General features: G+C 39.1%; 1 protein-coding gene across 1 annotated transcript; it reads left to right on the top strand.

Annotated features, from left to right (window-relative positions):
- The first annotated feature begins 8,664 nt into the window (after positions 1-8,664).
- Positions 8,665-9,043, top strand: LOC104773728 (zinc finger CCCH domain-containing protein 13-like). Its single transcript, XM_010498375.1, has one exon. It carries the CDS (start codon positions 8,711-8,713, stop codon positions 8,972-8,974), a length of 264 nt encoding a protein of 87 aa, XP_010496677.1. The 5' UTR covers positions 8,665-8,710; the 3' UTR covers positions 8,975-9,043.
- The last annotated feature ends 6,165 nt before the right edge of the window (positions 9,044-15,208 follow it).

The following is a 15,208-nucleotide window of genomic DNA, read 5'->3' on the forward strand; positions in this document are numbered from 1 at the left end:
CAAACAATATAAATTGTAACTGTTTTTGTAAATATATACAACCTTCACTACTCTTACTTAATTAACACATGTAACCTTAATACATGTTATGGAAGATATAAACATAATTGTCAAATTTGGTGTTTTATTGATTTTGTTTTAAAAATTTAGTAAATAATATACGTCAGATATAAGTAGAAATGTATAAGGCTACATGTTTTGTATTCATATTTGAAAAATTCTCTGATTAATTTAAAATAGTCGCTAAACAGAAGCAATTCGATCAAGAGCGTGGCAAAACAGTCGCAAATAATTAACTCGATCACACTATAGTCTCAACCTGTGACGTATTTGTGACTATAAAATATTAGTATAATTTTGTGTTAAGATTTTATCACCAGAAAGATATTGGGTATGACTCTTTGATCATTTAAACTCTAATTTAAGAGTTTATTTTTGATAAAATATCAAACAAAATAATTTGTATATGTTTTTGTAAAGATAAAGCATCTTAACTACTCTTCCTTTATAATACACAAGTAACCTTAATACATGTTTTGGAAGATATAAACATAATTGTCAAATTTTGTGTTTTATTGATTTTGTTTTTAAAATTTAGTAAATAATATACGTCAGATATAAGTAGAAATGTATAAGGCTACATGTTTTGTATTCATATTTGAAAAATTCTCTGATTAATTTAAAACAGTCGCTAAAGAGAAGCAATTCAATCACAGTTTCCGGTTGTAGTCACAAATTAATCCGAATTCAGTTGTAATTTAGACTCACTTAAATACGTTTAAACGACACCAGGAGTGAAATATTGATCTAAACATAGTATTCGCAAAGTAGTGGTAATTTACGACTCTTTTGTGACAAATAAGTAGAGAAAACAAGTAGGAAATTTCAATAAAATTACAATAACACAAGTGTTTGAGATTTCAATAAAATTACAAATACACAAATATTAAACATGAAAATCTTTCATATTCCTCATTTTCATTTTCTTCATCTTCATCCTCATTTGAAGACGAAGACAACGACGAGTAGTTGCCACGAAATTCGTCTTCTGGTTCAGCGTCGTTGATCTCAAAATCAATTTCTTCATTAGGATGATTACCATCTACAAAACTTTCAATTAGGATCTCCTCTATTGTATATGTCATTCCATCATCAACTGTTTGCTGCAATATAACAACCTCCTTTTGTTTTAAGTTTCCTTGTACAGCATGCCTTGGATTAACTTTCAGAACGTTGAGCCAAAGTTTTCGAGGTCGTTTAGTGTGAGGATATGAAAGATAACAAACTTGATCAGCTTGAGAACCTACACATAAAAAACGGGTCTCCAATTAGATGTATATATATATATATTTAAAATAGTACATTACCTAATATAAACGGTTCATAATGTCGGTATCTCCTTAATGACAAACGTCAACAATGCCTCCATCGCGTATTCGAGTGCCTTTGTTATTTGTAGGGTCATACCATTCACAATCGAAAAGTGTGACCCTCAAATTCAAAAATCCTAGGTAGGTAAGCTCTATGATATTTTCAATGGTCCCGTAAAAATCGTCCTCGTCAGATGTATAAGAATAAGTTTGTCCTCGGACACATACCCCATAATTCATTGTTTTTTAGTGAGACCGTGAGATTTGGTGTGAAACAGATAACCTCTTGTAAAATATATAGGCCATGACTTGACTTTATTTTCAGGACCGTCCACGATTTCATGGACCCATGGAGGAAAACTTTCAAAACCACCACGCACCTGTGCCAAATATATATACAAAATTTTAGATCACAATATTTATCATGTTGATATAATTAATTGGTGGATAGTAAAACATACATATTGCTTAATCCATTCATGGAAATCTTCTTCTCTTTTCGACCTAACATCTTCATCAGATAGTTTTGGATATTCATATCGAATTTGCGCCTCCAACAATCTGTATTTTATCAACAAAAAGTAAATATTTTAAAGTTTACCTAAGAACATATGGTTATAAATATACTTGGTAAATCAAAAATACCTCTCATGTTGCTGGAAATAATCACAATTGCGCAGAACATATGCGTGTGCACATTTATAATCTTTTTCAGTTAACCAAAATTCACTACTTTTTCCGCCTGGACGACCAACTTGAGTGAATATATCTGGTACTTGTATAGGATATACAGGTACTTCACCTTCTTCATGCCGAATTAACCTGTTAAAGTTTATTTTGTAAAACCTTTTCACAATTTTAGAAGTTGATAGAAAAATTCAATAATCATATTTGAAGTTTTACCTTCTTCTCCTTGTTGTAGAAATGTGTGAAGCGAAATAGTGTTCTGAGAAATAAGATATCTCATCATTCAAGTAGGATTGAACTATTGAGCCAACTGGATATCTTTTGTTCTTCGCTTTCCCTTTTAAACGTTAAAAAAACCTTTCGAAAGGATACATCCACCTATATTGCACAGGACCACCAAGTTGTGCTTCATAAGGTAGGTGAATAGGGAGGTGCTCCATTACATCAAAGAATGAAGGAGGGAAGATTTTCTCCAAATTACACAAGATCATGACAATATTATCCTTCAGAATTTCGAGGCGGGATTGCTCCAATGTTCTACTACATAGGTCGCGGAAAAATGCTCCAATCCCTACAAAGTTATAACATGTTATGTTGTTACATATAAATATAATATCAACAACTAAACCAAATTAAATGTTTAATTTATATACCTGAAATCGCCAGGTGGACATTACGCGGTAAAAGCTCTGCAAATATGAACGGAAGCAATCGTTCCATAAACACATGGCAGTCATGACTCTTCATTCCCGAAAACTTTCCATTTTTCATGTCAGCACAGCTAGCTAAATCTGCGACATATCCGTCTGGGAATCTAACATCTTCTTTTACCCATTTTAATAAAGCCTCTTTCGCTTTGGTTTTCAATCTCCAAATAGGGAATGGGGCTCTCCCTTGAGCATCTAGATGTAAATCTTGCCGGGAACAAAATCTTGCAATATCCAATCTTGACTGCACGTTGTCTTTCGATCTATCTTTTACATTCATAGTGGTGTACATCAAGTTATCAAAGACATTTTTCTCGACGTGCATCAAATCCAGGTTGTGCCTTAAATTCAGATCGACCCAGTACGGTAACTGCCATAATATGCTTTCTTTATGCCAATTATGCCATCTTCCGTAGCCTTTAACTTTCTTTTCGTGACCATTCCCACCGCAAATAGATGTTTTAGGTGCTTTGGCTTTCCTTATACGCTCATAGATAGCTTGACTACTCAGAGATGCTGGTGGCTCGTCATTCAATGAATCTTTTCCCTTCAGAAAGTCCTTTTTATTCTTCCGCATCGGATGACTTGTAGGAAGAAATCTCCTATGACAGTCAAACCAACATGTTTTCCTCCCAGCTGGTAATTGAAAAGCACCAGTGTCATCCATACAAATTGGACATGCTAATCTTCCATGTGTCGTCCATCCCGACAACATACCGTACGCTGGAAAATCGCTTATTGTCCACATAAGAACAACTTTCATGTTGAAATTTTGATTTAGTGAGATATCATAAGCCTCAACCCCATTATACCATAACTCCTTTAACTCATCGATTAATGGTTGGAGGAAAACATCAAGGCTGGCTCGTGGGTGGTTTGGTCCGGAGTTCAGAATCGTAAGAAATAAATACTCGCTGTTCATGCACATATCCGGAGGTAGGTTGTATGGAGTTAAGATCACAGGCCACAAAGAATGATTTTTGGAGACCCCAAATGGATTAAAACCATCTGTACATAACCCAACGTAAACGTTTCGTGGCTCTTGCGCAAATGTGGGATGTAAATGTTGGAAATTCTTCCATTCAGGCGCATCAGATGGATGACACATTACTCCATCTTCTGAATCATGCTCAGCATGCCATCTCATTGATGATGCGGTCTTCTCTGATTGGTACATCCTCTTCAATCTATCAGCAATAGGTAGATACCACATACGACTGAAAGGTATTCTAGTTCTACCCCACTACTTTTGTACCTTGGCTTCCCACAGAACTTGCAATGCTCCAAATTCCCATCTTCTTTCCAAAAGAGCATACAATTCTCTATACATACACCAATTGTATGGTATGACAATCCTATCTTTCGCACTAAAGTCTATGTCTCGTAATATGAACAAGTAGCTTGATTATCCTCTGGTAAAACCTCCGAAAAAAATTCAGCCCAATCGTCCATGCATGCCTCAGACAAATTATTGTCTACCTTGATGTTCATGAACCTAGAAACCAATGATAGTTGCGAATGACCTTCATGACATCCATCATAAAGTGGAGTATTTGCAGCATCTAACATGTCGTAGAACTGTTTCGCCTCTTGAGTGGGTTCTTCATGGATATGATCATATCCATGATCATATCCACTTTCATATTCATGATACTCATTAAAAGGCGTGATACCATGAAATGCATCATTCACCATCTCAGCATATACATTTCCTTCAAATCCTATTGGTTGACTACCAGGTTGACTACCATGCTGACTATCAGTCCTAGTATAATCTTTATTAGGATAATGCCTACTGGTTCCTACCCCTAGCACGTCATAATCTTACCATGTTCAGACCATACATAATAATTTTGCATAAATCCTTTACTATGCAAATGATTAGATATTGTCGTACCATGCAAAATAACATTGTTTTGACATTTTACGCAAGGACAGTAAAAACTACCTCCACTGTTTTGTGCTATAGGCTGGCTGTTTGCAAAATTCCCCCCCCCCCCCCAAAAAAAAATTCTTTAGAGATATTATTTGTTCCACATATTTTTTTAACACTCTTGTTTTCTTTCCCTCTACAAAAAAAAAAATCTTTTTTCTTTTTTTTCTCCCTTTCCCTCTAAAAAACTCTTTTTTTCTTCTCCTCTAAAAAAACTATTTTTTCTTATGTCTTACTACTTACACACTAATGAGAGCGATATGAATGGAGGGTGAGAGCGATGTGATATATATAGTATAAACTTTGCGACTCTTTTGCGATTGAAAAGAATACGTCGCAAATTACGACTCTTTTGTCACTTTCTAACCACATAATAGAGACAGAATACAGGTCGCAAAAGTTCAGTACAAACACAAACTTCAACATTTACCACGTTTTTTGCCGACATCACTGACCGACCTTTTTGCGACGCCTTTGCAACTACAAACAAAACCGTGGCAAACTACGACTGGTTTATCACTCTTTTACCACATAATAGAGACAAAATAAAGGTCGCAAATGTTCAGTACAAACGCAACTTCCACATTTCCCACATTTTTTACCGACATCATTGACCGACTGATTTGTGACTACAAATGTTAAAGCAAACTAGAAGTAGCAAATACATCTTATTTTTAAGACAACTTTGCGACTCTTCTTGCCGACTAAATCTTCAGTCTTTAATTCGTCATAAATAGCGATTATTTAGCATCATTGAGAGTTAATCTCAAAGAGTTATGTGCGTTGCTTCCTGGCCAAGTAATTGCTGAAAAAACTGTGAAATATGGGTTAAGTATGAACCCTAGAAACTGTTCCGAGATGGTTCTTTCTAGGCGTCGTTTGGAGGAGTAAAACTAGTCCGATCGATACGAAATTTGGTGGAGATATTCTTCATAGTACAGGCTCCTTATCCAACGGTGGAGTTGCGATTTCAACGGTTATTTTGTGAATTATTCGAGTTTGTATATGGAGCTTTTGTATGGATTTAATTGTGTTAAGTTGTGTTGTTGGTTGAACCAATGAGCTCGGTTTGAGCTGAAACCTCTGTAAGCTTATGGAGCAAGGTCATGGTGCTTGTAGGACCAAGTTAAAGCTAGGACGGTGAATTGATGGGTTCATCAGAGAAGCGTTTCGTGGCTGGACGGAATAAAGTATTCCAGCCTACCTCTCTTGTTACTCGCTCGTTAGGGATGGTTGGTTGGGTGACTCAGTAACTAGATGATGTGGGGTTGGGAATTACGTGAATAAGCAAAGCTTGCTCGGACGGTGGAGTCAAGTGTTTTTCCAGTAGGATGCCGAATGACTCTGATACGTGCTTGGCGAGCTGAAGTACGTTTATATGATTGTGTCTTGTGGATGTGGAGCATGGGTTAGTTGGATCTGCCTATATTGGTGGAAGTTTTTGTAAGAAGTGATTTTTACGCCGGTTGACTCGTCGGAATTATGGGGTTCTGGTGAGATTGTTTTCCATGGAACCTGGCTAAGGAGTTGGAATCCGGAAAAAGGTCGTTTCAAGGTTATTTCTGTACAAGTTAATTAAATTGCACAATTTACAATCACATTATAAATGAATCCATGTATGAAAATAACAGATCAGAATTAGACAAATACCTTGAAAGTCAAACCCATGCCTAGTCCATTTTACACCAATACTACCCAAGCTCCGACACCAATTATACGTACAATTGTGATAAAAACTTTAATGATCAGATACTCACATACACCACATCAACAACAAAAGGATAAACAAAAAAGCTAGAAATAATATATTACACAAATAAAATCAAGGTACGACCGAACAAGAAGCTTGAATCTAGTTTCTGCAAACAGAACACGAAATGAAGTATCATAATTACAACAACTTCAAGAACACATAATAAGATAATCAATTCAACTCAGATAAACATCATAAAGTATCAAATATTACATTCGACCGAAGATTAACTGCATTATTCCTGTGAGAAACAATAGACGATTCAGATCTACCTTACATGAATTATAGTATAGCATTGCAAATTAANCGAGCTGAAGTACGTTTATATGATTGTGTCTTGTGGATGTGGAGCATGGGTTAGTTGGATCTGCCTATATTGGTGGAAGTTTTTGTAAGAAGTGATTTTTACGCCGGTTGACTCGTCGGAATTATGGGGTTCCGGTGAGATTGTTTTCCATGGAACCTGGCTAAGGAGTTGGAATCTGGAAAAAGGTCGTTTCAAGGTTATTTCTGTACAAGTTAATTAAATTGCACAATTTACAATCACATTATAAATGAATCCATGTATGAAAATAACAGATCAGAATTAGACAAATACCTTGAAAGTCAAACCCATGCCTAGTCCATTTTACACCAATACTACCCAAGCTCCGACACCAATTATACGTACAATTGTGATAAAAACTTTAATGATCAGATACTCACATACACCACATCAACAACAAAAGGATAAACAAAAAAGCTAGAAATAATATATTACACAAATAAAATCAAGGTACGACCGAACAAGAAGCTTGAATCTAGTTTCTGCAAACAGAACACGAAATGAAGTATCATAATTACAACAACTTCAAGAACACATAATAAGATAATCAATTCAACTCAGATAAACATCATAAAGTATCAAATATTACATTCGACCGAAGATTAACTGCAAAAACAATAGACGATTCAGATCTACCTTACATGAATTATAGTATAGCATTGCAAATTAACAAACACCCAACCATATATTTTACCTTCTGAGTCACTTTCGACCTCACCAGTATGTTTTGGATCAACAACGAAACTGAAAATCGCGATCTACAGGGATTGTGACTAACAGAAAATGAGAATGAGATTGAGAAGAAATAGAGAAGAATGAAATTGAAAGATCATAGAAACAAATTGGATCGAAAGTGAAAAACAGTTTAAAATTCAGAGATGGTTTCGGCGGAGTTTCAGAGAGAGAAAAAAGAGAAGAATGAGAGAAGTGGCGACTGTAAGACCTAGTTTCATTCTTTACTTCTTTTTTCTCTGTTTTTTTTATATATTTTTTATTTATTTAATAAAAATTTTGGTGGCAATACAATTTTCATTTCCTTGGTTTCCCCTACAATAGTGTTTTCACTTTAGAATATGCAATCATATAACCAAAATCTAAGCACCAGATCGAAATGTATTCCCGCACATCCTACTATAGTGTTTCAAATTATGGAAACGCTATGTTACTTTTTAAGAAATTCAACTATAGCAAAACCAAAAAATCCGCTATTAAATACTGCTATTAAAACCATCATTTCATGTAGTGTAAATCAAATGTTGCAGTGTTGGGATACAATGATTCATTGAATATATATTAGTAACTAAATATTGATTTTTTTTAATGAAAAGCTATCATAAAGAAAGGTAATTACTAAAATATATTTTGCTAGCTTTTGATAAATTTACCAAACAAACCTAAAGTTTGCAATGATTTATTAAATTAGGTAAAAGTTGTAACGGTATATATATACCAAAAATTAATTAAAATGGTTAATTAAACAGTTGTAACAATTTGTTTAATATATTTTAACAATTAAAACAGAAAATTATAATTAATGAAAATTATTATAAAAAGATAATAATTATTTTTTAGAGATTGTAATTATTATACAGAATTGACTTTCGTATGCATAATAACTTCTGTATCTAATTTATAAAATATGATGGTGTATCCTCTCTGAAAAAGCTTTATAACTCATGAAATATAATGACTAATGTCACATATAGTTAAAAAAGTATTATATAATTGAATGCATATATCTATTGGTAAATCTAATCACTAAAAAAAAACTATTACAATTATAACTATATACAATAAATGTTAATGATGATATATTTCTTCAAAACATGTCATTTGAGTATTTAATGCTAGATATCTTTTTCTAATATATATATACACGTAGAACATAATCAAGTATATGCAAACAATACCAAGTCTAATAAGAGAAGAGAAAATATGTCTGACAAAAAAATGCCAACACGTCCAGGCATACCTGAATGCAGCAACTATCTTCTAACAGGAAACTGTGATCTGAAAGAATGCAAATACCATCACCCCATGAATACAACCCCGATAGAGTCTGGACTGGCCCTCAATAACAAAGGCTTACCGCTAAGACCTAATCAAACCGTTTGCCCAAATTTCAGTCGCTTCGGCCTTTGCAAATCCGGTCAAGCTTGTAAATTCGACCATTCATCATCCTCAGGTTCCAAATTATGAAAATGAAACTGATATTCCCTATGTTCTGTTCCGTTTATTCTAAATAAGATTATAATACTTATCCATATATATATACTAGAAGTTATCCCGTGCTACACACGGATTTAGCTTACATTGTTTTTGAATTTTAGTAATTTGAATATTATAGTTCTTTTATTTGTTTACTCAGCAATTGTTATTTTAATGGTTTTTAAAATATACTGATCATTTCAATTTTTTTTGGGCTCTTTTGTTTAGTGTTAGTTGAATTTTCCTTTTATATATAGTATTAGAGTATTTCAACATGTGGAGAAATTTTTGATTACATAGTAGTGTGTTTATTGTGTTTTCTCTCTTTAGACTTTCAACACATATTAAGCATTCTCCATCTTTTTATTTTCTCTCTTGCATTTGCACAAATTATATTACCACTGACATCTTCAAAAACATGAAATTTTGGAATATAACTTACATGAATACAACAAATCTGACTAACTAGTGTCAAACCGGAAGAAAAGCGTGACCTGGAAGAATTTTTCCACTCCGTGGAGGATCGCCACACGGAGTATCGTGATCGGCTTGCCGCATCGGAACAAGTGCAATGTGAACTTCTGCTCAAACTTGAACTACTTGAATCCCATCCAAAGGATTGGATCGAGAATGGGTTTAATTGCATAGCAACTTTGCCGCCATGTCTGATTGCTTACTGCAATAAGTGCCGTGAAGAAGCAAGTCTGAGGCCAACTCAAACGGACCCCACCTTGATTAGTGACTTCGTTCCATGCGATGTTAAGCCGTTCTACATTAATAGGCGTGCAAACGAAACTGATCTCGCTGAAGCCCATACCTTCTTTCTCCAGGTAAATATCCCTCTTTCTTAGAGAGAACTCAATCCGCTCCCGTTCGAAATTAACTTATTATTGATTGCGTTTGTGCAGATTGAAGCCATGCATCAAGAGCTAAGCCAAGACCTTTAGTATTTTCATATGAAGAAGGGCAGAATTGACCGCCAGCTAAAGAATCTGGAGTCTGAGACTGCTATACTCAAGGCGAAAAGGAAAAGGACTACGGATCTGCTCGACGAATGTAAACAGAAAGCCAGAGCACTGGAAACTCGTCCCGAAGACTGGGAGAAAACTGGGCTACAGCTGCTGTGGCCGATGCCGAAACGACTCAAGACGAGTGTTCGTGAGATTGCCGCAAGTGGTGCATTAGTTTGGAACTAGTATATTTAATTTGATCTTTTAATTTTAAAAAATAAGACTTCGCCACATTGTAGCAGGCAAATTTGTTCTTTTACTTTTAAAATCAGAATAAGACTTCGCCGCACTATAGCAGGCAATTTTTTTTAATTTGATCGTTGTTTTGTTATTATATTTTGTAAAAAATGTACTAGAGGCAAGACGTCTACCGGCTTACATCAGGCAATTTTTTTAAATAAAGGAAGAAAAAAACGATCCGAGCCTTGAAAGTAGGCTATGTACCCTTAACAGGATATGTTTGGTCGGAGGGCGAGATGTTGGGCTCGGCTTATCTCCTTTGCTTTAGTTTGGATGTCGGACTGCGAAATTATTCTCTGGGTTCGGCTAACCATTCCGTCCAAACTAAAGGTTGGGTGCGAAATAAATACTCTTGGTTTGGCTTACCCCAAAAAATAAAAGATCGGGTGCGGAATGAATACTCTGGGTCCGGCTTACTCCTACAAATGAAAGATCGGGTGCGAAATACAAACTCTGGGTTCGGCTTATCCCTACATGTGAAGGTCAGGTGCGAAATAAAAACTCTGGGTTCTGCTTATCCTGAAGAATAACGCGCAGTTGCACGAGTTGATCACCTGGCCAGGGTGTCAATGAGGAACGAGTTCGGTATGAACTAAGATTGAGAACTGAGATATATGTATATACATATTCTTTTTTTTTTTCTTTTTTTTTTTTTTGGAAAACACGTGCTTAGAGCATTTAATGCCTGCGCGATTTTTTAGGGCAGTTATCGGGACGCAGCAAAAATCATGCTACGAACTGATTGGTGGGAACAGCGGCGGTTGCCCTCCAAAATTTCGTATAAATAGGAGAAGGGTCAAGCAGGCTCATCATATCCAAAACTTCTTGTTTTAGAAAATAGAAAAACAATGCCAGTAACTAACCAATCTGGATGGTCGAGAAGGGTCCAAGAAAGGACAGCTGCTTCGGCGAGCGGTTCTGATCCTGATGCGTTGGATAATCCCCTCGCCCTAGAGGAAGAGGAGACGTTTCTATCTTGTGCCCCCGTTCCATATATCGACATGGCTGGTGTGGAGGGGAGTCCTATATACCAGGAGCTCCGAAGGTATCGAGCTCGCCGCAAAAGGCTGAGGGCTCACCTCACGGCGAGACGCCTTAGGCTTGATCAGGTCCTTCGGTTCTACCGTTTGGACGGGACTGTTCGAGTCCTAAACGAGATGATCGCTGGAGGTTTCTTCTTGGCAAAGTGGCATATGAAACGGTTGCTTACCGCGCACGCGGCGTGCAAGGAACAGGTTGCTCTTATGGAGGTGCCCGTTTTGCTTGAGGTCGACTGCGAACCCTTGGAGAATACCGCGTATCTGTTTGTCACGGATATCTGGGCATATCGTACTTCCCTGGAAAGGCTGAGGCGATACGCCAACTTTCTGGAGTCGACCGGCCCAATCTTCCGCAAAAGACATATGGTTGAGGGCCCGTGCACCTTCTTAGCGGACTTGGTGTCCAGTGGCTCCGAGGTGCCAATGGAAAGGCTTGAGCCCTTAAGGCGGGAGCGTCAGTTCTGGCGAAGTGAACTGAGCAAGCTGATGGTGGAGGAACCATTAGAGGGCGATCTGTCCAGTCCGCGTCCCCCACTTCGGCTTCAGGACCGTCCAGAATGCTAGTGGTGGGAACCAGACCGTGCCGAACTCGGAAGATCGGTGGTCTTTTTCTTTTTTCTCATCTAGGACTAGTTTGTCATTAGGGGGTTTCCCCTTTGTTGATTTTTTTTTGTTTCAAAAAATTTGTGGCGATTTGCCAAACTGAACATAATTGGATTACTATTCTGGAATGAAAAATATATTTTCCTTTTGAAAGAAAATTTTATTGATATTCTGGCTACACTCACTTAATCTTTTTAGAAAAGACAAGGAATTGCCTACGTACCCCGAAGTGGGGATCAAGCCGATCGTAGTTCACATTACAAAAAGAAAATGGGTGGAGTTTGAATTCCAGGAATCTCCTAGTTAAGGTCGTGAAAACGACTTAATAGTAGTAACGTTTCAAATCGGCTGCATTCCACGAGTTCTTGATTCACTCTCCGGCCATGGTCATGAGTTCGTAAACAACGGGCGAACTGCCTTGGATACGAGGTATGGACCCTCCCAACGAGCGTCGAGTTTACCGGCGTTAACTTCTTTGGTGTTCTCAAAAACTTCCCATAGAACTAAGTCGCCTTCGTTGACACGCCGCTGACGAACCGTCTTATTGTAATATTGAGCCGCTGCGTCCTGGTAGTGTTGTACCCGGACCAGAGCTTGATCCCGCAGTCTTCAGCAAAATCGATATGATCGGTCAGCATCTCCTTATTGAGTTTGGGATTGTCGATCATCATAGTGCGGCGATGTGTCGGGATGCCTGCTTCTGCTGGAGCGAGTGCCTCGATTCCATACGCCAGAGAGAAGGGGGATTGTCCCGTAGATTGCTGCGGGTGGTGCGATAGGACCATAGTACGCCATCGAGATGGTCAGCCTATGCTCCCTTTCTTCGTCTGAGTCGTTTCTTGAGTCCACCGACGATCGACTTGTTCTTAGCCTCCGCTTGGCCATTGCCCTGAGGGTATCGAGGGGTCGAAGTGCTGAGACGGATTTGCCACTTGCTCAAAAAACGCCTGGTTATGAGGGAGGTGAATTGCGTGCCGTTATAATTGACAATCTCGTACGGGAGTCCGTGACGACATATGATGTTTTTCCATATAAAATTGGTCACATCCAAGGATTGGATCCTTGTGAAAGACTCCGCTTCTACCCACGTGGTGAAGTAATCGGTTAGCACAAAGACGAACTTCTTTGATTCCGATGCCGGCAAATGCCCTATAGTGTCCATGGCCCAACGCATGAAAGGATACGGATCTGTAACGGTATTCAGCAGTTTGGGTGGAACATGTCGCATCGGTCAATGGCGCTGGCAAGCTTCGCACTTTGTCAAGAAGGCTTCACAGTCGGCAATCATGGTAGGCCAGTAGTGTCCATCCTTCTTGATCTTGAGGGCGAGTGCACGTCCGCCAGAGTGGTTGCCGCCCTCGCCTTCATGAACTTCCATCATGATTCGTTCGATCTCGTCCTGAGTAACGCAGGTGAGGAATACTCCGGACGAACTTCGGCAATATAAGTTTCCATCCAAGAGGATGTATTTGGCACTTTGGGCTTTTAGACGCCAAGCTGCCCAGCGGTCCGGCGGGACGACTCCATCGGAGATGTAAAGTTTAATCTCAATCTGCCAGTCGTCAGGTGGCTTCGTGATATATGTCAATTCCTCTATCGGTTCATAGACTTCCATCGGGACTGAGTCGGATATCAGGCTGACTAGATCGACGCTGGGAGTTTCGATGCATTCGACTGGGATGGAACGCCGCACATTAGGGTCAGAGCAGTTCGCCAAGGCTGCGAGTGCGTCGGCTGACGCGTTTTCGTTTCGCAGGACTTTTGTCAGAGAAAACGAGACGAACTCCCCAGATAATGCTCCGACCAGCTGGCGAAATGCCCCCATTTGCTTGTTCTTGGCATCAAATTCACCGCTGAACTAGCTGACCACCAACTGGGAGTCACAGAAAACTTGCAAGTGTGTCACCCCAAGCCCTCGTGCTAACCGAAGTCCCGCAAGAACGGCTTCGTACTCCGTTTCGTTGTTTGATGCTTTGCATTTGAGTTTTAATGCTTGCTCGAGTATTTCACCAGTGGGAGATCAGAGAATGAGTCCCACACCGGATCCTTGATTCGTCGACGAACCATCAACAAACATCGTCCAATGTTCCTCCGTGGGGGTGGGGGTGGAGTTGCCGGTGATGAAGTCGGCCAGGACTTGCGATTTCAGGCTTGAACGAGAGCGGTATTCGATATCATATTCACTTAGTTCGACCGCCCACTTCACCATGCGCTCGGATTGGAGGGGGCTATGGAGGATAGTTCGGAGTGGTTGATCGGTAAACATGATGACAGAATGTAACTGGAAATAGGGTCGAAGTTTCCGTGCGGCGACGATCACAGCAAGGGCCAACTTTTCCAGCATTGGATATCGTGATTTTGCGTCGTTAAGTGCCTTGCTCGTGTAGAAAATAGGTTTCTGATCTCCACGGTCGTCTTGGACCAATACACTGCTGACTGCCAAACTGGAGACCGAGACGTAGAGGTACAATGTTTCGCCATCTTCCGGTTTGACTAACACTGGATGGCAAGTCAAATACTCCTTCAACTGCTGAAAGGCGATCTCGCAATCTTCGTCCAAATGAAAATCCTTGTTTCCACGGAGGAGTTGATAGAAAGGAAGGCACTTGTCCGTCGATCGGGCAATAAAACGATTTAGAGCGGCGATTTGGCCAGTTAGGCGCTGCACTTCTCGTTTGTTAGTCGGTGATGGCAATCCCAATATGGCCTCGATCTGCTTAGGATTTGCCTCTATTCCTTGTTCGGTGACAATATATCCTAGGAATTCGCCCGAGGTAACCCCGAACGTGCACTTTGTTGGATTCAGCTTCATTTGGAACGGATCCAAGATATCGAAACATTCGGTGAGATGCTGAATGTGTTGTTCCGCGATCAAAGACTTGACCAGCATGTCATCGATGTATACCTCCATAGTTCGTCCGAGCAGATAGGCAAACATCATGTTTACCAGCCATTGGTAGGTTGCTTCGGCGTTCTTTAGTCCGAAAGGCATCACCTTAGAGAAGTAGGTTCCCCGATCTGTGATGAATGTTGTTTTCTCGCGATTGGTTGAACTCATGGCGATCTGGTTGAAACCTGAGAAGGCATCCATGAACGAGAGCAGTTAGTTTCCAGCTGTAGCTTCGACTAGGCGGTCGATATGCAGTAAAGGAAAGCTATCCTTAGGGCATGCTTTGTTGAGATTGGTGAAATCTATGCAGACCCTCCACTTTCCGTTCTTCTTTTTGACCATGACTGGATTAGCCAACCAATCGGGGTACTGGACCTCCATTATCTGGTCTGCTTTGAGCAATCGCTCAACTTCATCCTGGACCGCTTTTGCCCGATCTGAG

The sequence above is a fragment of the Camelina sativa genome, unplaced genomic scaffold (genome assembly GCF_000633955.1).
Source record: "Camelina sativa cultivar DH55 unplaced genomic scaffold, Cs unpScaffold00631, whole genome shotgun sequence".
Taxonomy (NCBI): Eukaryota; Viridiplantae; Streptophyta; class Magnoliopsida; order Brassicales; family Brassicaceae; genus Camelina; species Camelina sativa.